General features: G+C 49.7%; 3 protein-coding genes across 7 annotated transcripts in view; 1 reads left to right on the top strand and 2 right to left on the bottom strand.

The window, feature by feature from the left end:
- Positions 1-2,770, bottom strand: part of LOC116459469 (protein HIRA) — a 113,584-nt gene extending 110,814 nt beyond the window's left edge. For 2 of the 3 annotated variants that reach the window (XM_032140103.2, XM_032140107.2), the window contains exon 1: positions 2,477-2,758. In XM_032140103.2, coding sequence (XP_031995994.1) covers positions 2,477-2,513 — 37 coding nt within the window. In that variant the 5' untranslated portion in view covers positions 2,514-2,758. Of the gene's footprint in view, positions 1-2,476 lie in introns of all 3 variants that reach the window. The other variant, XM_032140104.2, reaches the window with a different exon arrangement.
- A 114-nt stretch (positions 2,771-2,884) lies between these two features.
- MRPL40 (mitochondrial ribosomal protein L40) lies at positions 2,885-7,086 on the top strand. Of its 2 annotated transcripts, none has more exons than XM_058431013.1 (4): positions 2,885-3,011; positions 4,297-4,380; positions 5,748-5,906; positions 6,649-7,086. In XM_058431013.1, exons 2-4 carry the CDS (start codon positions 4,376-4,378, stop codon positions 6,971-6,973), a joined length of 489 nt encoding a protein of 162 aa, XP_058286996.1. In that variant the 5' UTR covers positions 2,885-3,011; positions 4,297-4,375; the 3' UTR covers positions 6,974-7,086. The 2 variants fall into 2 exon arrangements, with proteins under 2 accessions (XP_058286996.1, XP_031996002.1); XM_032140111.2 differs by lacking the exon at positions 2,885-3,011 and adding an exon at positions 3,490-3,638.
- A 4,731-nt stretch (positions 7,087-11,817) lies between these two features.
- CUNH22orf39 (chromosome unknown C22orf39 homolog) lies at positions 11,818-18,820 on the bottom strand. 2 transcript variants are annotated; one of them, XM_032140113.2, is made up of 3 exons: positions 18,614-18,820; positions 18,327-18,494; positions 11,818-12,623 (listed from the first exon to the last, which is right to left on the bottom strand). In XM_032140113.2, exons 1-3 carry the CDS (start codon positions 18,746-18,748, stop codon positions 12,576-12,578), a joined length of 351 nt encoding a protein of 116 aa, XP_031996004.1. In that variant the 5' UTR covers positions 18,749-18,820; the 3' UTR covers positions 11,818-12,575. The 2 variants fall into 2 exon arrangements, with proteins under 2 accessions (XP_031996004.1, XP_031996003.1); XM_032140112.2 differs by having other exon boundaries at positions 11,818-15,317; positions 18,614-18,815.
- Positions 18,821-20,942: the final 2,122 nt, after the last annotated feature.

Genomic DNA, 20,942 nt, shown 5'->3' with positions numbered 1-20,942 from the left:
CTCGGCAGTGATTCAGATCAGCATCATTTCCTCCAGGGCAGTGGTAATTTACCTCTGACAGTCCTTCTGAACATTCCACGAGATTTTAAAAGAAAGGAAATTTGACAAAGAACAAGTTTAAAAGAAGTTAAATCCCATTCTGCCAGAGTTGCTGTATCTTTTTTTTTTTTTTTTTTGAGATGGAGTCTCGCCCTGTTGCCCAGGCAGGAGTGCTATGGTGCGATCTCGGCTAACTGCAACCTCTACCTCCAGGGTTCAAGCGATTCTCCTGCCTCAGCCTCCCGAGTAGCTGGGACTACAGGTGCACGCCACCATGCCCAGCTAATTTTTGTATTTTTAGTAGAGATGGGGTTCCACCATGTTGGCCAGGATGGTCTCGATCTCTTGACCTAGTGATCCGCCCGCCTCAGCCTCCCAAAGTGCTGGGACTACAGGTGTGAGCCACTGTGCGATTACAGGTGTGAGCCACTGTGCCCAGCCTCTTTTCATTATTACTTATTATCTCAGATTTCTAAAGCACTTTACAGTTTGGGGAGCATTTTTATATCTACACTCCCAACTGAGTATCACAAGCATACTACGAAGTGGTTAGAGTAGATATTATCATGCTCCATTCTAGGGCTGTAGAGAGGCCCTCAGCAATAAGGGTCACTGTTGTGCTTGCTCCGCCAGGCTGATGCACTTGGCTGCTGATCTTAGTCTCTTATTCATTTGTACCTAGTTCATCACTTAAGCATCTTGACTTATGTTTACATAGCATAAAACTTTTGGCCTACAAAGGAGCTTATCAAAAGGGAACGAGTTATATGACAGTAGAAGAGAGGCTGGAGAAGGGTAGGCTATTCACAAAAACTGATTTAGGTAAAGCATTTTAAAATAAAAATTCCATCAGACCTTCACACAGTAAACTAGTTCATAATAACATTTTTCCTTTCCTAATCACAAGCATAATTCATAATTACAATATTTGTCCAGTTCTCCAGGGAAAGATCTGCACAGTACACATCAGGAAATGCTCTTGGAGATCAACAGGAGAAATGAAACTAAAACTCAAGGCTTCTGCTTTCATGCACAGTAAACCTAACTTCATCTTGATAAATTATGAAAACCTCAGCTTTCTTACCTGTTTTAGCCAATATTTATCACATACCCATCATGTGGAAGAGGTTGCTTAATGCAGCAGGGCATACAGAAGGGATTGAGGCAGTCCCTACCCTGGGGGCATATGGAAAGTACCTTCACACCTTCCATGCAAGGCAAAACACACAGACAGTGATACAGCACATCTACTGGGGTAACTCAGGATGAACAGTTTCAAAAGAAACACGTGACCTCACTTAGTCCTGAAAAATGGGAAAGATGTCACACAAGATGGAAGGAGAGAGAGGTGACAGGAGGAGAACACACACATTATCAGTTCAGTTTAGTTGTGGTAGTAGAGAGCATCCTGGGACCAAATTCAAAACGAAAAAGCCACATGTTAAAATATCTATTCTCGCTCTTAAAGAAAACGGTAGCACCCTCTAGTCGCATTGCAAAGTAGAAATGAGGAACAAGACAGCATCAGGGTGACCCTTTGCCTGTCAACAGTCAGACAGGCCAGAATCAGGCCCTGGGCTGGAGGAGTCTCCCTGGGTTGATTTCTGTGCTACAGTGCTGTCAGCAGAGTGGGGTGGGGGAGGGGGTGCGCGCTTTTTTCATCTCCCTGGGGAGTAAACACCAACTCCTGCAGCAGTTCTGCCAACAAGGCAGAACTATGACGAAACTGATTACCACTAGCCTCTCTGTATCAGAGTCAAGATACGGGGTGGATGAGTCTGTTCCCCAAGGGTGTGCTTTGGGGCCACTGCCACAGAGCTAAGGAAGCGCCTCTCCTAGAACACACCTGTGCCCTATCTGCCCAACCCTAGTTCACCGTGATGTCCCAGCTCAGCATTAATCGTGGATCCTTCGCGGGGGCCCTGGGCCCCCAAACTCTCCTATTCAGGGACCACAATTCCCCAACTGGGGGCACTGTCACCAGATCCAGAGGGGCAGTAACAGTCCCCCTTGCAGATTTCGGATCTTCATCCTGCCACTGAAAGGCCACAAGGGGGATTTTGTCCCCGGTTTCACCTTCAGGACCGTCTGAGCACTTCTCGGGCGATGCAGACCAGCGGAAGGCACTGGCTGGCACCAAGGCCCGCTCCTGGGAGCCAGGCCGCGGCCCCTCCAAGGACCACAGGTGGGCAGTGGAAGACTCGGAGCAAGGGCCAGGGGCGAAGATGGCCCTCGCTGCGGTCAACCTGGAGCACGTGCTGGCGCTCACCGGCCTCTCCGTGCTGAGGACAAAGTCCGCTCCCGCCGGCTTCTTGGCTTGGGCACCGGGTACCGGGCGTCAGGGGCGAGACAGGCAGGACTTGCGCGCGCCCCGACTTGACTCCAGACCCCGACCCGACTTCGGGCTCGGCCTCCCGCGACCCCTGCGCGCACTCACCATTGTGGTTGACCCAGGTCGGCTTCAGGAGCTTCATTGTTCGGCCGCCGCCGCCGCCGGGCTGAGGCAAGCGCCGGGTCCCTCAGCGCGCCCGGGCCATGGAGCCACCGCCGCCGCTTCCTCCCGCGCCGCCCGCCCTCCGGCCGCCGCCCGCCCCGCGCCCTCAGGGCCGCCGCGCCATCGCCGGCCCGCGCCCCCCTCCGCCGCTACAGCCGCCACCCGCGCTCGGCCGCCGCCGCCGCCACCACAGCCGCATCCCCTGCGCCGCTCCTCCTCAGGCGGCTCCCGGGCAACGCCGGAAGTCACGGCGCGCACCTGCCAAATCGCCCCGGCGGGAAACCGCTCCCCACGCGGACTGGGCCGCCCCGGCTCCTCGGCTGGCAGGGGCTTCGGGTCGGGCCCGGGCGCCCCAGAAGGGGCGGTTCGCCTGGACGGCGGACAGCGAGCGGGGCCTGGAGTTGCAACCCGGGCCGGCCGCAGAGGCAGGCGGGGCCCAGGTGGCGTGGACCGCCCGTCACCAGCTCTGCCTTGCCAGGCTGAGTCCGACTTATTAACTAGCTTCCGTCATTCATCAACACGCGCTATTGAGCATCTTGCGAGCGCCGGGTTCCGCGCCGGCGCCGGAATGCGATCCGGGCTTCGGACTCGAACGAATGCGGGGGACGAGCCAACCCTGGTGGGGGAGGCTGGGGCGGACGCGTTTATTAGAAGATCGGGGCCGTTTGCCTAGACATGAACATTTGGACTCGGAGGAGCAGAGGGACGCCCCCTCGGCCGCTCCGGCTGCACTGTGGGGCCGCGGCCCGCGCGAAGGCGCAGACCGACCAACCGGCCAGGACCTGGCTGGCGGGACTGTGCCCGCTGCAGAGGCGCGCTCGCAGCCCAGGGCGGGGACGGAAGGGAGGACCCCGAGCCGCGTGAAGCGCAAGGCGCTCGTGTGTGCGCAGCGGACGCCCGAGGCGGGGCTGCGTCGGGGGCGGGGACAGGCGCGTCCCAGCCCCCGCAGCCGGAACGCCTGAGCGCTGGGCGGCTGGTGTGCTGGATCTCAGCAGGGGGCACCGCGGGCCGGACTGCGGAGGGGCGCACGCCCGGAAGCGGCGAGGGTAGCCATGACGGCCTCCGTGCTGCGAGGTATCTCGCTAGCCCTGCGCCGGACTAGCGGGTGAGTGCGGACGCTGGCCGGATAGCGGAGTGCCCAGGACGCGTGCGGGGTCTTCGCGCCTGTCCGCCAGGACTCGCCTGTGCTCCCCTGCTCGCCTCCCAGTCCACGAATATCTCAGGGATGAGCCATCTGATCGTGACTCTTATGCATGAAAATCTGAGCACCCTGGCAAGCAGGGGTCCTGCTCAAGTCCTCTGTGGTATGAACGAAAGATTTTGAAAAATCTCCCACGTTGACCTTGCTGTCACATCAAGTAGTTACAAGTGCCCCGGGTTCGGGAGCATTGTAATTTTTTATTTTCCTGTGAAGTGGGAGAGAATCAGATATTTATTTATTTATTTGAGACAGAGTCTCGCTCTGTCGCCCAGGCTGGAGTGCAGTGGCGCGATTTCGGCTCACTGCAACCTCTGCCTCCCGGGTTCAAGCAGTTCTGCCCCGGCCTCCCGAGTAGCTCGGATTACAGGCGCCCAACACCACGCCCGGCTAATTTTTGTATTTTTAGTAGAGACGGGGTTTCACCATGTTGGCCAAGCTGGTCTTGAGCTCCTGACTTCGCGATCCACCCGCCTTGGCCTCCCAAAGTGCTGGGATTACAGACGTGAGCAACCGCGCCTAGCCTCGAAAAGCAGATATTTATACATGCTCTTGTATCTTTCAGGTTTCTGGGAACTTGGCAGAGGCAGATTAGAGAGACTCACCAGCGAGCGTCATTGTTGTCTTTCTGGGAACTCATTCCCATGAGGTAAAACTCAACCGAGGGCCTGACCTCTGGGGGTATAGGTGTCAGTCGATGTGTAGAGAACAAACCAAGAATGCTGGATGTGTGGTTTGCAAAATTAACAGCCTACAAAGTTTCTCAGTTAAATTTAGGCCGATGCTTTTCTGTCTTTCCAACGTTTTCCAAACCATAGATTGCTGTTTGTAATTTTTAAAATTTGAGCAGTATAAGTAAGTATTCTCCTTGAAGGGATTCTTGTGTGTTTTAAAGGACACAGCTTAAGTTTCTGTTTCTTCATGAGCCTTCCTCTTCCCTGCCCATTCTGAGGCCCTGGACAGTGTGGGGAAGATGCAAGTATTAAAGGTATTTCCGTCTGGCACTCTCGACTCTTTGTAGATACTTGATTCAGTCAATCTTGATGGTAAAGGATTTGATTTTTCTTTTTTTTTTTGAGATGGAGTCTCACTGTGTCACCCAGGCTGGAGTGCAGTGGTGTGACCTCGGATCACTGCAACCTTCGCCTCCTGGGTTTAACTAATTCTGCCTCAGCCTCCCAAGTAGCTGGGATTACAGGCGCCCACCACCACGCCCGGCTAATTTTTGTATTTTTAGTAGAGATGGGGTTTTACCATGTTGGTCAGGCTGGTCTGGAACTCCTGATCTCAGGTGATCCACCCACCTCAGCCCCCCCCCAGTGCTGGGATTACAGGCCTGAGCCACCGCACCCGGTCCACAAATCAATTTTAATAGTAATGAGCTTCTAATCTAACAGTTTGGTATTTTCACTTTTGAGTGTAATCCCAAGGCACACCTGAATCCCAGCAGTAAAGAGGAACACTTCTCCTGATTTTATACCCTGATGCCTCTTGTTGCTTTTGTACTTTTTTTTTTTTTTTGAGACAGAGTCTCGCTCTGTTACTCAAGCTGGAGTGCAGTGGCGTGATCTCGTCCCACTGCAACCTCCACCTCCCAGGCTCAAGTGATTCTCCTGACTCAGCTTCCCGAGAAGCTGGGATTACAGGTGCGCACCACCACACCCGGCTAATTTTTGTATTTTTAGTAGAGACAGGGTTTCGCCATGTTGGCCAGGCTGGTCTCAAACTCCTGATCTTGGGCGATCTGCCCGCCTTTGCCTCCCAAAGTGCTGGGATTACAGGCGTGAGCCACTAAACCCGGCTGCTTTTGCACTGTTTCTTGTAATTGATGGCACCCACACAGTTCTCACAAGTACTGTGGGGTGGAGTACCTCCTCACCACGCTGAGCTCGTGAGTCAGTCATGCACAGCTCCTTCCCCCAGTGGAGAGGTCAATATGGGGTACTTACCATCTTGTCTCTCAGTAGGTTCATGAGACCAAAGAGGAAAATGTTTACTATTTGCTTTATCTATTAGAGCAGAACCTCCTCGAAAGAAGAAGAAGGTAGATCCTAAAAAAGACCAAGAAGCAAAGGAGCGCTTGAAAAGGAAGATCCGAAAACTGGAAAAGGCTACTCAAGAGCTAATTCCTATTGAAGATTTTATTACCCCTCTAAAGTTCTTGGATAAAGCAAGGTAAGGATCCTTCTCTAGGGATGAAGTCCTCAGGACAAAGGAGTAATATCAACTTCAGGTAGTTGTGTCTGTAGTTCACACCTGTGATAGTCACTGGTCAGTAGGCTGGCTTCAGCTGACTTGGCCCTAATGAGTCCTTGCTGCTTTTGGGAGCAGGAGAAAGCATCCTTGGGTGGTACTCTTGAATGGCTCTGGGTGGGAAAGAACCTAAGACATCTAATAATCCAGATACTTAAGCACTGCTCTGGAGTTCATGTTGTTGCTGTCATGCATGAGGAGTCTTGGCTCTTTCTGATCCCTTGGGCCTGGAGTCTGAAGCCCTCACCTCATCCTAACAGTAGAAAACCCTTGGCCTCTTGTTTTATCATGCAGATACCTTTAGTTGGTATTTGTTGGGATTCTACTGTGTGCAGGGTTAACAGCTCCTACTACCGTTTTGTAAGCAGTGTGCACCATCTATAAAGGGACAGGTGTTAAAGTCATCTCTCACCCAAGGGAGTATTTGCTTGGGCAGAGGAAGTGCTACCAGTCTCCTCAGATCATCTGTTCTTCTGACAGCAAATGACCTTGGTTCCCAGCATCAGTTGCAGCTGCAGCCATATTCAACATTCCATTTCTTAATTTGTCCCAAACTTGTTTTATCTCCTAAGTCCTGTCTGTGTCTGGCAATGGGAATACTTGTGTCAGTTGCAGTCACAGATTTACATGCCAGTGAGGTTGGTAACCCTTAGCTTCTTTGCAGAGAGCGGCCTCAGGTGGAGCTCACCTTTGAGGAGACTGAGAGGAGAGCTGTGCTTCTGAAGAAGTGGTCCTTGTACAAGCAGCAAGAGCATAAGACGGAGAGGGACACCATCAGGGCTATGCTAGAAGCCCAGCAGGAAGCTCTGGAGGAACTGCGACTCGAATCCCCGAAGCTCCATGCTGAGGCCATCAAGCGGGATCCTAACCTGTTCCCCTTTGAGAAGGAAGGGCCACATTACACACCACCGATCCCTAACTACCAGCCCCCTGAAGGCAGGTACAATGACATCACCAAGGTGTACACACAAGTGGAGTTTAAGAGATAGACTTGCAGGCTGCTTTCGTTAACATGCTGCCCCTGAGAGTAGGAATGACCAGGGTTCAAGTCTGCTTTCCACAGAATCAGGCATGCTGTTAATAAATACTGGTTTAATCAAAATGCTCCTTTGTCTTGTATTAGAATTTTTTTTTTTTAATTTTTTGAGACAGAGTCTCACTCTGTTGCCCAGGCTGAGTGCAGTGACACAATCTCGGCTCACTGCAAACTCTGTCTCTCTGGTTCAAGTGATTCTCCTGTGTCAGCCTCCTGAGTATCTGGGATTACAAGTGTGTGCCACCACGTGTGGCTAATTTTTGTATTTTTAGGAGATAGAGTTTTGCCATGTTGGCCAGGCTGGTCTCGAAATCCTGACCTCAAGTGATCCGCCTACCTTGGCCTCCCAAAGCACTGGGATTATAGGTGTCAGCCACCATGCCCAGCCAGAATTAAAATTAATTCACCAGGCCAGGCTTAGTGGCTCATGCCTGTAATCCCAGCACTTTGGGAGGCCAAGGCAGGTGTATCACGAAATGAGGTCAGGAGATCGAGACCATCCTAGCTAACACAGTGTAACCCCGTCTCTACTAAAAATACAAAAAAAATTAGCTGGGCATGGTGGCGGGCGCCTGTAGTCCCAGCTAATCGAGAGGCTGAGGCAGGAGAATGGTGTGAACCTGGGAGGTGGAGCTTGCAGTGAGCTGAGATCACACCACTGCACTCCAGCCTGGGTGAAAGAGCGAGACTACATCTCAAAGTTAATTCACCTAAGATGGATGGAGGTGACAGATGCTGCCCTTCGCCAGGTAATGGGAAGAAGATGACAAAGACATCAACCACTGCCCTCAAATGGGGAAAAAAAAAAAATGTGTACAAAGAAGATTCCAAGGGTATAGTGAAAATACCAACAGGAGTCAAAGTAACAGAGGAGTGGTGGGAAAGGAAGTTGCCAGCTGGAAAGGCATGCGGAGAAGCAGGGCCTTCCTGATAGGAAAGACCGAAGAACCACCTTTGTGTTTTCAGCTGGGGTTAGGGGGAGGCAGAAGAGTGTGGAGCAGGCCAGGGACATACTAGTTAATAAAGATGCTGTGGCCCCCAAGAGGGTGTGAGGCCTCAGGCTGCCATTATAAACTACCATAGACTGGGTGGCTTAAACAACAGAAATTTATTTTCTCACAATTCTGGGGGCTAGAACTCCTGAGATCAAGGTACCAGCAGGCTTGTTTTCTGAGTCTTTCTCCTTAGCTTGCAGATGGCCACCTTTTCCCTCACAGGGTCGTCCCAGTCTGTTTCCTAATTTTTTATAGACACCAGTTATACTGGAATAGGGCCCACCTAATGGCCTCATTATAACTTAATTATCTCTTTAACGATGCTACCTCCAAATGCCTCCTAATACAGTCACATTCTGAGGTATGGCGTTGGGGGGAGTGGGAGGGTCGTATGGGTAGGACTTCAACATAGGAACTGTAGGGGACACAATTCAGCCGGTCACAGTACAGGCCCAGTGTATGAAGAGCCATTTTCCCCAGTGGCTTGGATCACAACCTCAGAAAGGATTGGTTTTTTTTTTGTTTGTTTTTTTGTTTTTTTTTACCACCTTAATGCAGGTAAACCAGGAAAACATTTCACTGGAATAAGAAGTTAGGTTGTCTTCCTAGCGTGTAGTTCACTTTTTTCCCTTTTTTAAAAATTATGGTGGCCAGGCACCGTGGCTCACGCCTGTAATCCCAGCACTTTGGGAGGCCTAGGTGGGCAGATCATCTGAGGTCCGGAGTTCGAGACCAGCCTGACCAACATGGTGAAACCCCGTCTCTATTAAAAATACAAAATTAGCTAGGTGTGGTGGCACATGCCTGTAATCCCAGCTACTCGGGAGGCTGAGGAAGGAGAATCGCTTGAATCCGGGAAGTGGAGGTAGTAAGCTGAGATCACACCACTGCACTCCAGCCTGGGCAAGAAGAGTGAAACTCCCCCTCAAAAAAAAAAAAAGTAGTGGTAAAATACACATAAACTTTACTATCTTCATCATTTCTAACTGTATGGCTCAGTGGTATTGAGGACATTCATACCATCAGACAACATCACCACCATCCATCCATCTCCAGAACTCTTCATTGCAAAACTGAACTCTACCCATTAAACCATAATTCCCTGTTCCCCTCTTCCCCCAACCCCTGGCAACCACCATTCTACCTTTTCTGTGATTTTAACTATTCTTAAGTACCTCACAGAAGTGGAATCATAGTGTTTGTCTTTTTGTAACTGGCTTATTTCACTGAGCATAATCCTCAGGGTTCATCCATGTTATATAGCACGTATCTAATTTCCTTTTCATGGCTGAATTAATGTTCTATTATATGTATGCCACATTTTCCTTATCCATCTGTTGATGGACACTTAGGTTACCTTCCACATTTTACTATTGTGAATAATGCTTCTATGAACACAGTACAAATATCTCTTCAAGACTGTGCTTTCTTTTAAATATACACCCAGAAGTGGAACTGCTGGATCATATGGTGACTCTATTTTTAATTTTTTGAGGAAGTGCCATAAGGCTTTCCATGGCTGCTGTAACATTATATATTCCCACCAATAGTGCACAAGGATTCCAATTTTTCTTTTTTTTTTTTTTGGAGTCGGAGTCTCACTCTGTCGCCCAGGCTGGAATGCAGTGGCATGATCTTGGCTCACTGCAACCACCACCTCCCAGGTTCAAGCAATTCTCCTGCCTCAGCCTGCTGAGCCGGGACTACAGGCGTGTGCTACCATGCCCAGCTAATTTTTTTTTTTTTGTATTTTTAGTAAAGATGGGGTTTCGCCATGTTGGCCAGGCTGGTCTCGAATTCCTCACCTCAGGTGATCCACCCGCCCTGGCCTCCCAAAGTGCTAGGATTACATATGTGAGCTACCACACCCAGCCAAGGTTCCAATTTTTCTACATCCTTACCACACTTTTTTTTTTTAATAGTAGCCATCCTAATGGGTGTGAGGTGGTATCCCACTGTGGTTTTGACTTGCATTTCCCTAATGGTCAGTGATGTTGAGCATCTTTTTATGTGCTTTTTGGCCATTTGTATGTCTATTCAAGTCCTTGCCTTTTTTTTTTGAAACAGTCTCACCCTGTTACCCAGGCTGGAGTACAGTGGCGTAATCTCGGCTCACTGCAACCTCCGCCTCCCGGGTTCAAACAAATCTCCTGCCTCAGTCTCCCAAGCAGCTGGGATTACAGGTGCGTGCCACCACACCTGGCTAATTTTTATATTTTTAGTAGAGATGGGGTTTCACCATGTTGGCCAGGCTGGTCTTGAACTGCTGACTTCAGGTGATCCGCCTGCCTCAGCCTCCCAAAGTGCTGGGATTACAGGCCTAAGCCACAGTGCCCAGCCCCTTGCCCATTTTTGAACTTTTTTTCTCATTGAGTTTTAGGAGTTCTCTATAATTCTACTAATCTCTTATTAGAGATATGATTTGCAAATATTTTCTCCCATTCTGTGGATTGCCTTTTTATTCTGTCGATGTGTCTTTTTTTTTTTTTAAGAGATAGGGTCTTGTTCTGTCACCCAGGCTAGAGTGCAATAGTGCAATCATAGCTCACTGTAACCTCAAACTCCTGGGCTCAAGCAATTCTCCTACCTCAGCCTCCTGAGGAGCTAGGACTATAGACAGACACCACCATGCCCAGCTACCTTTTTTTTTAAACTTGTAGAGATGGGGTCTTGCTATATTGTCCAAGCTGGTCTTGAACTCCTGGCCTCAAGCAATCCCCTTATGTCAGCCTCCCGAAATGCTGGGATTATAGACATGATCCACAGTGCCTGGCCTGATAGTGTGTTTTTTAAAAAAATTCTTCTAGAAGGAATGGAGGCAGGGTTTTACTATGTTGCCCAGGCTGGTCTTGAACTCCTGGGCTCAAGTGATCCTTCCACCTCGGCCTCCAATAGTGCTGGGACTACAGGAGTGAGCCACTATGCCCGGCCGATAGTCTTTTGATGTGAAATTTAGTGCCTTTAATTTTCATGAAGTCCAATTTGTCTATTTTTTCTTTTTAATGTTGATGACTTTGGTGTCATATCCAAGAAACTACTACCAAATCCAACGTTGTGAAGATATTCCCTATATTTAATTTTAAGCTCTTACAATTTCGGTCAATTTTGAGTTAACTTTCGTATATGATGTTTGGTAAGGGTCCAACTTCACTCTTGGATATCCAGTTTCCAGGCATCAACCATTTGTTGAAAAGACTGTCCTTTCCATAGCCTGGGCGATCCTCTTACCTCAGCCTTCCAAGTAGCTGGGACTACTGCTTTTTTCAAAAAAAAACTTCGTTTTAAAACTCTTATCAGTCCTGGATAAAAATGTTCCCTAAGGATTCTAAGTCCTTTGGCCCCACCTGAGACAAATGCTGAATGGAACCACTTTTCACAACCCCCACTGCTGCCTCTGAGGTCCACGTCATCGTCAGGTTTTGCCTGTTCTATTGCAGTGGCCAACCGATCTAAGCACCCCACCCCTTCTCTGAACAGCAGCCAGAGGTCTCTAGAACCAGGTCAGGTCAGGTCTTTGGCTACCTGCCACCCAGAGAATCTCATACCCAGATTCCTGATCACAGCTCACAGCACCCCCTCCGGTCAACACATGGTGTCAGGTCCCTCTGCCTTTGTGGGTCCCTTTCTCTGCCTGACAGGAGTTGAGCCTCTTCATCCAGGTCTGGGCTCAGACACTGAGGCCTTCCCCACCTCCCCGCTCAAGGTATGTGTCCAGCACAGGTGCTTGATAGCAGTGCTTTTTTAAAACAGTAGGTTTCATCTGTTAGGTTGTAAAATCAGTTCAGTAGGTCATGGCCGACAGTTTGTTTTCAACTTTTTATTTTGAAGTAATTATAGATTCACAGGGGGTTGCATAGGAGGTTGTCTAGGGAGGTCCTGGGTACCCTTGCCCCAGACTCCCCCAATGTTAACACCTTATACACTACAGCACAGCGTCAGGACCCAGAAATTGATATTGGTACAGTCTACAGAACATACTCAGTTTCCCCAGTTACATCTGTACTGCTTTGTGTACCTAACTCTACACAATTTTAACTTCATGTATAGCTCTGTGTAACCACCAGTCAGGCTGACAGATGGTTTTCAACACCACAGGACTCCCTCGTGTGAAACACCCCCTCACCATCCCTAACCTAACCCCTGGTAACCTTTAATCTGTTTTCCATCTCTATAATTACATTATTTCACCAATGTTACATAAATGGAATCCTGCTACATGTATGTTTTCAAGATTGGCTGTTTTTGCTCCGAAGAATTTCCTTGAGTTTCATCTGAGTTGCTGTGTGTACAGCAGTTACTGAAAATGGCACTATATCACATACAGTACGGATACATATTGTCTTGTATTTCAATAATAATATGCTATATATAAAATAGTCTATGCCAGATAATAATGTAAAATACTTATTATTAATATGGGGTTTTATCCAAACATTTATTTTTATTTTTAAAATATTTATTTAGAGACGGAGTCTCGCTCTGTTGCCCAGGCTGGAGTGCAGTGGCACGATCATAGCTGACTGCAACCTCAAACTCCTATCCTCAAGTGATTCTTCTGCCTCAGCCTCCCAAGTAGCTGAGATTACAGGTGTGAGCCACACCTAGCACCTGTCCAAAAAGTTTGAAAGATATTGCTCTTATTACAGTATTTGTTTTCTTCATACCACCACCATAAAAAAAATTATCCAAACTGCTTCAGAAATTACCACCATTTTATTTTTATTTATTTTGAGACAGGATATCGCTCTGTCACCCAGGTTGAAGTGCGCTGGGGCACAATCATGGCTCACTGCAGCCTCAAACTCCTGGGCTCAAACGATCCTCCTATCTCAGCCTCCCAAGTAGCTGGAACTACAAATGCACGCCACCATGCATAGCTCATTTATTTTTTGTAGAGATGGGGTCTTGTTACGTTGCCCAGGCTGGTCTCGAACTCCTGGGCTCAAGCAATCCTCCCACCTCAGCCTCCCAAAGTGCTGGGATAACAGCCGTGAGCCACCACATCCAGCCACCATTTTAAATTCCTATTTATTGATGTTTAATGTCTGTCTTTTACCCAAACTACAACAGAAACTCTTTGAAGACAACTTGTCTGTTTCAAAACTGTCGTCTTCTAAGCCTCAAACCCTGTCCAACATGTGGACACTCAGATGTTGTGAAGGAATTGACACAGAAACAAATGCAGGAACATCCTGTCCAGAGAGATTATCTGTTGATGTGGAACTTGAGTAGTGAAGGAGGCAAAATACGATAGTCGCACTACAGAGGCAGGACTTAATGCTTCCTAACAGAGCATGCAGCCGCACACTGCATACCTTGCTAAACAAGCAGGTGGCAGGGAGCGTGGCTGCACTGAGGGGAGGCCCCTCATGGACTGGGGTGCCGGCTGGCATGCCCTGGCTTTTGCTGCACTCTCCAGCTCCGCCCCGGGAACCTGAAGGCAGCTGCTGCAATCCCAGGCATCACATGCAGGCTGCAAATTCATTTTATTATTTTATTTTTGAGACAGAGTCTCACTCTGTCGGCCAGGCTGGAGTACAGTGGCACAATCTCAGCTCACTGCAACCTCTGCCTCTGGGGTTCAAGTGATTCTCCTGTCTCAGCTTCCCGAGTAGCTGGGATCACAGGCATGTGCCACCATGCCCAGCTAATTTTTGTATTTTTAATAGAGATGGGGTTTCACCATGTTGGCCAGGCTGGTCTCAAACTCCTGACCTCAAGTGATCCACACGCCTCGGCCTCCCAAAGTGCTGGGATTACAGCAGACTGCAAATTCAGATGCCCCTTCCCTGTGTTTAAGAGTAAGAAAAACCTTGTAGATCTCTAGCAGTCTTCCTCTCTTCCCTCACTGGGTGGAAATGCTCATTATTAAACCAGCCACAGCCATGCTGGAGGCACCCTGGTTGCCTTAGACACACCAATACTCCCCTGATGATGGGGGAACGCTGGCTCCTCTTTAGATGCTCCTGCTCTTGGGATCCCGTGAGCACAACCCCCACCCCCGCCCCCACTGTTCGCAGACACAGACAGGGGCTCTTAGGGAGCACAGGAGAAAACACACTCAAGCGGGGAAATACTGTTCTTTAATGGACACCCTTCTGAAGTGATAGATTCTTCTGCCCCAAAGAACAAATTAAAAGATATTCAACTTGCTGCCTGTGTCCAGGAAAAGAGCAGGGAGGGTGCTGGGCACAGACCCAGCCTAGCCCTCAGCATCACACAACAGGGCCACCACAGGATGAGAAACCATTCTATTAGTAATAAAGAGACCTCTTCAAGAAATAGTGTTTTTGGTGGTTCATGCATTTTAAAACACAAGAGAATAAGCATACAAATTTCTACAACTGTCCAGGTACAACACTGTTACACACAAAATCTAACAAATGTGAACTTAATTTTCAGCTTCTATTTGAAATCAGATGAAATGGCTTTTGATACATTAACCACCAGGGGAAATTTTGAGGGAAGGAGTCCTTAATTCTATATGTCTTGGACTTGGATTTCTTCAGCTGAGTCCACAAACCCTCTTTATGCAAGGTTGTGTGTTCTGTAGCTGTGTGCATGTCTTAAATACCAGAGTCTCCAGGGGCCGACCTGGGAGCCTAAGAAGTGAAGCCTGCTGGTGCAGAGGGGCCAGCAAGCCCTGCCTGCTTGGCACACCTGCCTGCATGTGCAGTGGAACTGAGCGAGTGGAGCAGAGTGTGAGCACTCACAATGCTCACCAAACCTGGGACGTGGCAGGCAGTTTCCCAAGGACTAGGAAAGACATTCACAGTGGCACAACTGTTTAGCTACCTCATTATGATCCACCTGTGTGTCCACACAGGTCAGGCCTACCCTTCAATTTACCTGAGAAGCCTAGACCTCAGGACCACCATCTCCTATGCTACCATGCCCAGCCTGACCTGGCTGCTCACAAGTACCTGCCATAATGCTGGGCCTCCTGGAAGCTCTAAAGCGGTGCAATTGTCCTGCAGAACATCGCAGTGTCAGGGTATCCTGCATGCAGGTGAGGGGTGGGCAAGTAGGGCTAGCAATGTCCTGCTCCATGTTCCTGTGAGCAAGAGCTCACAGGGACCCATTAGACTGTGTAGGCTGGTCACAGTCCCCAGGGCTGCGCAACAGCAACTTGAAACAGACTGAGGAAGCTGCACAGGCCAATGGCAGGGGTGCTTGTCACTCGTCCTTCTCCTGCGGCAGAGGGAGATGCCAGTCTGGAGGGGGGCTCTGCCTCGGGGCCCACACCAGGATGTGCTTCCGTGCAGCCCGGACTCGTGCCCGCTCGCTCTCACAGAGGGATTGCTGTGCAAATGAGACTCTAGTCACTCCCCAGGCTCTGAACACCCTCAAGACCCCTGTACCTCCCCCCACTCATCACCCTCTGAAACACAGATGGACAGGCAGGGCCTATGGTATACACCACTCTGCAGCACAGCTGCTTCCACCTACTATACTTTGGCGATTCTTCCATATTAGTGCACAGAGATGCAGATCATTTTTTTCCTCACAAGCTACTGTGAAAAACTAGTGAATAGGTCATAATAATTTGAGGAATTTTTAAATATATTCTCCTGGACCTCAGGGCTCAATGGCTCTGGTTGACCTCATGAGTCTGGGGCATATTCACCTGCTGAGAGTGAGCCTGGGGGTGCTGAGTGGAGATGAGAGAAGAGTCTGAGAGAGCAGCTGTGGGGAGCTGCAGGGAGGAATGTGTTAGGGAGAAGGGAGGAAGACGAGGAAGAAATACATGTCCTGGGTATCCTGGAAGGGTGGGAAGAGTCCAGAGGACAGACCACCCGCCTGAGTGGTGCCACAAGTGCCACTTAACACATCAGCTTCTCTTGGCTGCTGTCTCCCAATACAGACACAAGTCAGTGTATCACAACATGGGTGACCTTTGCTGTGGGCCCTTGGTAGGTATCAGGTGCTATGTGAGCCTCTTTACACAGATAATTTAATCTGTCTACATGTCTGTCTTTGTTCAAGCTCTATTGCCTCAAATAAAATATTTTGATCGTGGTTAAAAAGCTATCAGAAATGTAGTACAGAATATTAAAGATTCCCAAATGTCCATTCCCAATGTGGCAGTTAACAGCTTCCCTGATACCATTTTTTGGTCCAAATTTTAGAGCTAACATATGTTTCCCTAAAGATGGGATAATCTTCTGCTGGCTAGTCTACTTCCTGCTTTCTTTTCACTAAACAATACACTGTGGGCACTTTTCTATACCCAGGTAGATGACTGACCATTCTTTTCAAAGGCTATCCGGTATTTCACTTTGTGGAAAAAGCTATTTGGTCAAATGTCTATTAGTGAAATTTAGGTTGTTTTCAGCTTTTGCAGTATCAAAAACATAATTAGCATTCTGAACTTTTAACTGTACACCGTTATCCAATTACTTCCCTAGGATAAAGTTCCAGAAGTAAAACTTAAGGTCAAAAGGTATGTATCTGACATTTACATAATCAGAACACCCGACACCCCCACCAACACTACACAACTACCCAGAATTCTTCAAACCTCTATCAACACTTACCACTTTCTGCTGGGCAAAACCCGCTGTTACTGTCATTTAGACTTATATACCTAACACCTGGCCATTTGGTTTTTTCTTTTTTTTTTCTTGAGAGGGAGTCTTACTCTGTTGCCCAGGCTGGCCTGCAGTGACACGATCTCGGCTCATTGCAACCTCCGCCTCCCAGGTTCAAGCAATTCTCCTATCTCAGCCTCCCGAGTAGCTGGGATTACAGGTGTGTGCCACCATGCGTGGCTAATTTTCATATTTTTAGTAGAGATGGGGTTTCGCCATGTTGCCAGGCTGGTCTCGAACTCCTGACCTCAGGTGATCTGCCCACCTTGGCCTCCCAAAGTGCTAGGATTACGGGCATGAGCCACCACGCCCAAGCTTTTTTCCTTTTTTATTATTTTTATAAAGATGGAGTCTCACCATGTTGCCCATGGCTGGTCTCAAGCTCCTGGGCTCAAGCGATCCCCTTGCCTTGGCCTCCCAAAGTGCTGAGATTACAGGTGCCCACCACCATGCCCGGCTGGCTTTCTTTTTTAATGAATTGCTTGTGTCCTTTGGCCATTTTTCCATTCTGAAATAATCCCTATATTTCTTATTGATATATATATATATATAACAGCTCTTTATACACACACACGCACATATGTATACATTAAAGTTATCAATCTCTTGCTATATAAGCTGTCAGCTTTCTTACATTTTTTTGACTTTCACATATTATGGAATAGTCATCACTGTCTTTTATACAGCAGTCTGGTTTCCACATCAGTTCATCTCTTTCAGATCACTGTATACACCTAACAATGTTGAAGTGTTGATCAGTCCCATTGATTCTCATTCCTTGGCACTCCCCATGAGCCTCGCACCTTTCGGCTGGCTTCTCTCCTTCTCCTCTCCCACAAGGGGTCCACTATAGCACTGTATTCTACACTACCGTGTGGGTGCCAGGAGGGCAGAGACTCTTATCACTCGTGCATCCCCAAGAGCACCCAATGTGATACGTATTTGCTGAACGAAAAAACAACCAGAACCACCTCCTTACCGGTCTCTCTGCTCTTGTAATATATTCTCTACACCCTAGCAAAGAGATTGAACTTTTTTTCCCTCTCTCTTTTTTTTTTTTTTTTTCCTGAGACAGGTCTCCCTCTGTTGCCCAGTCTGGTGTGCAGTGGTGTGATCATAGCTCATTGCAGCTTTGAACTCCTGGGCTTAGGCGATCCTCCCGCCTCACCTTCCCAAGTAGCTGGGACCACAGGTGCACGCCACCACACTTTGCTAACAGACTGATCTTTTAAAGATATAAATCGAATTATGCTTCCCAGCACACTTTAGACTAAACTCTAAACTCCGTATCAAGGCCCGCCAGGTCCCTGGTATACCGCTCTCCAACCATCCACCTACCCTCTGCTTCAGGAACCAAGGCCTTATCTGTTTCTCAGCGGTGTCTACCGGGGCTGGATGAAGGCTGGCTCCTGGTCACTCAGGACTCAGCAACATCACCTCCTGCGTAGGCCAGCCGATGACCCTAACACTGGACGGCTGCCCTCTTCCCTCTCTAAACCACTCTACACCCTCCTCGCTAGTCTCCTTCGTTGTCTTTCACGCCCTCTGAAAGTCCTGTTGATATGCTAATTTACACAATCTCTCAAAAGAAGGGAAGCGTGAGGAGGGTAGGGACCCCGACAGTCCCCGGCTAGGTGGCGGGGCCTGGGGCGTGGAGGGGTGGGTAAACCTGGGCCCTGCAAGGCGCTCCGAAGCGCCGCCCCGCTCCCTCCCGGCGCACCTGGGCCTCGGCGCTCCGGCGCTCCTCCCAGTCGCGGCAGCTGGCCAGGTCGCGCTGCCACTGTTCGCAGGCCGGCCGCTCGCCGTGGACGTAGTAGTGGTGTAGGAAGTGCCTGGCGCTGCGGCACAGCTTCCACTCGGCGCGGTAGGCCTCGCAGGGGCGCGGCGGCTGCGGCGAGAGGCGGCGCCTGAGCGGGGCCCGGCGGCCGCGCCCCACGCCCCGAGCCTGTCCCGTTCCCTCCCTCCGGAAAACCCCGATGGTTCCCGGCTCCGACCGAGCACACTCACCTGCCAACCGCTGCCGTCCGCCATGTCTGGGCGACCGGCGCGCCAAGCCCGCCCCTCAGTCCGCCACCCAATGAAGAATGAAGAAAATGGCACCTCGTGATCGACTGACAGAAGAACTAATGAGCACCGAAACATTCAATTACGTCTTCGCCCCCCTCTTCGAGAAGCGCCGACAAACGGGACGAGCAACCAATAGCAACCGAGGGCGGCTGCGGCGCCCGCGGAGGGCCGCGGTCGCAGGGTAAGTCCCGGGCGAGGCCTGGCGCGGAGCCTACGCGGCCACCGCGACGACCTCGCCATTCACCCCGGGCCAGGCGGGCATCCTGGGCCGCGCAGCTACCTTACGTCAGCCGCCTCTAAAATCACACGGCTCTGGCCAGTTCTTTTCAGCAGCTTTATGAGATTTTCTCAAATCTCAACAATCCGGTATATTTTCAAAAGTACATACTGAGCATCAAGGTGGTGCAGCGAACCTCCCAGATCTGCAGCTCCAGCGGTCTTGCCTGAGCGTCCACTCAGGATGTTGGTGAACTCGCAAAGTAACCGAGGTTGGTGGGGCATGACATGTGGTGGATCTAGGGTTGAATGACCTCCCCAGGGAACGCAGGCTTGAAGTGGAGGCTGAGAATGCAATCCGAGTACGGCCATAGGCCGGTCAAAGGTATGGAGGCGGTGTGTAGCAGGGGTGAGCGGCGTAGGAGTGGCTTGGATGTCTGTAGTTCTATTTTAAGAGTGCGGGAGACATGTAACATTTACCGTATTCATTTTTCGAGACAGGGTCTTGCTGTGTCACCCAGGCTTAGTGCAGTGGCATGGCGTGTTCATGGCTCACTGAAACCTCAAACTCCTGGACTCCGAACAGCTGGGACCACAAGCATGCACAGCCTCACCAGGCTAATTTTTAATTTTTTTTTTGTAAAGATGGGGACTTGCTAAGTTACTCAGGCTAGTTTGGCCTCAAGCGACCCTCTCACTTTGGCCTCCCAAAGTGCTAGGATTATAGGCTGAGCTCCAGTGCCTGGCCGGAACGTTTATAAAAAGGAGCAATGCACAAGAGGCAACAAAGGCAAGTAAAGAGGAGGCTGGTGGGCTTGCAGAAACGCCCTGCAGTACCTATGCTGCGGTTCTTCCTCTTCACTGATAACAAATCCTCAGTATCCATTGATACAAATCCTGGGACTGCGGGGCTAGTCCCAGGAATGACACTGGGACAGACTCCCTGGAGGTGGATCAGAAAGCTGCAGTTTTGGCCGGGCGCGGTGGCTCACGCTTGTAATCCCAGCACTTTGGGAGGCCGAGGCGGGCGGATCACGAGGTCAGGAGATCGAGACCACGGTGAAACACCGTCTCTACTAAAAATACAAAAAAATTAGCCGGGCGTGGTAGCGGGCGCCTGTAACCCCAGCTACTCGGAGAGGCTGAGGCAGGAGGATGGCGTGAACCCAGGAGGCGGAGCTTGCAGTGAGCCGAGATCGCGCCACTGCACTCCAGCCTGGGTGACAGAGCGAGACTCCGTCTCAAAAAAAAAAAAAAAAAAAAAAAAAAATGAATAAATAAAAAAATGAAAAAGAGAGACAGAGAGAAAAAGGTTTATTAATTTACTGCACTTTTATGCCTGTGTTCTTCAATTTGCTTAGGACACACCCACACTTGAGAGCTGGGACTGTGGCCCTGATTGTGGACGTGAAATATATGGTTTCTTGCAAAAAACAGACACTGAATAATTACGATTTAGTTGAGCTAGAAATCCATTTGGTTTCTTCCACATTTTTCCAAAATTTTCATCCTTTTTTTTTTTGAGATGGAGTTTCGCTCTTGTCCCCCAGGCTGGAGTGCAATGGCGCGATCTCAGCACCTGCTGGCAATGGCGGGAGGCTGGGGGACGCTCGCGGGGTAGGTACTGGAAGGAGAGGCGCGCGCACAAAAGGCATGGGAAGACCTGGCGCGCACAATGGCTGCAGATCCGCCAGTGGATCAGTGAAGATTCCTGCTCTCCTGCTGAGGCAGGGATTGCAGTGAGCTGAGATCACACCATTGCACTCCAACCTCGGCAACAAGAGCGAAACTTAGTCACACACACACACACACACACACACACACACACACACACAAATAAAAGAAAAAGTAGTGGCCAGGCGTGGCGGCTCACGCATCCCAGCACTTGGGATTATGTACAAATCCAAAAGAGAAAAGGCTGAGGATTGAACTTTGTGGCTTTTAAGAAAACGGTACTTAAGCAGTACATAGGCTGGATATGATGGCTCACACCTGTAATCCCTGCATTTTGGAAGGCAAAGGCAGGAGGATCACTTCAGGCCAGGAATTGGAT

This window comes from Hylobates moloch, unplaced genomic scaffold (assembly GCF_009828535.3).
Source record: "Hylobates moloch isolate HMO894 unplaced genomic scaffold, HMol_V3 SCAFFOLD_19, whole genome shotgun sequence".
Classification (NCBI taxonomy): Eukaryota; Metazoa; Chordata; class Mammalia; order Primates; family Hylobatidae; genus Hylobates; species Hylobates moloch.
This window is presented reverse-complemented; position numbering and strand designations above follow the sequence as displayed.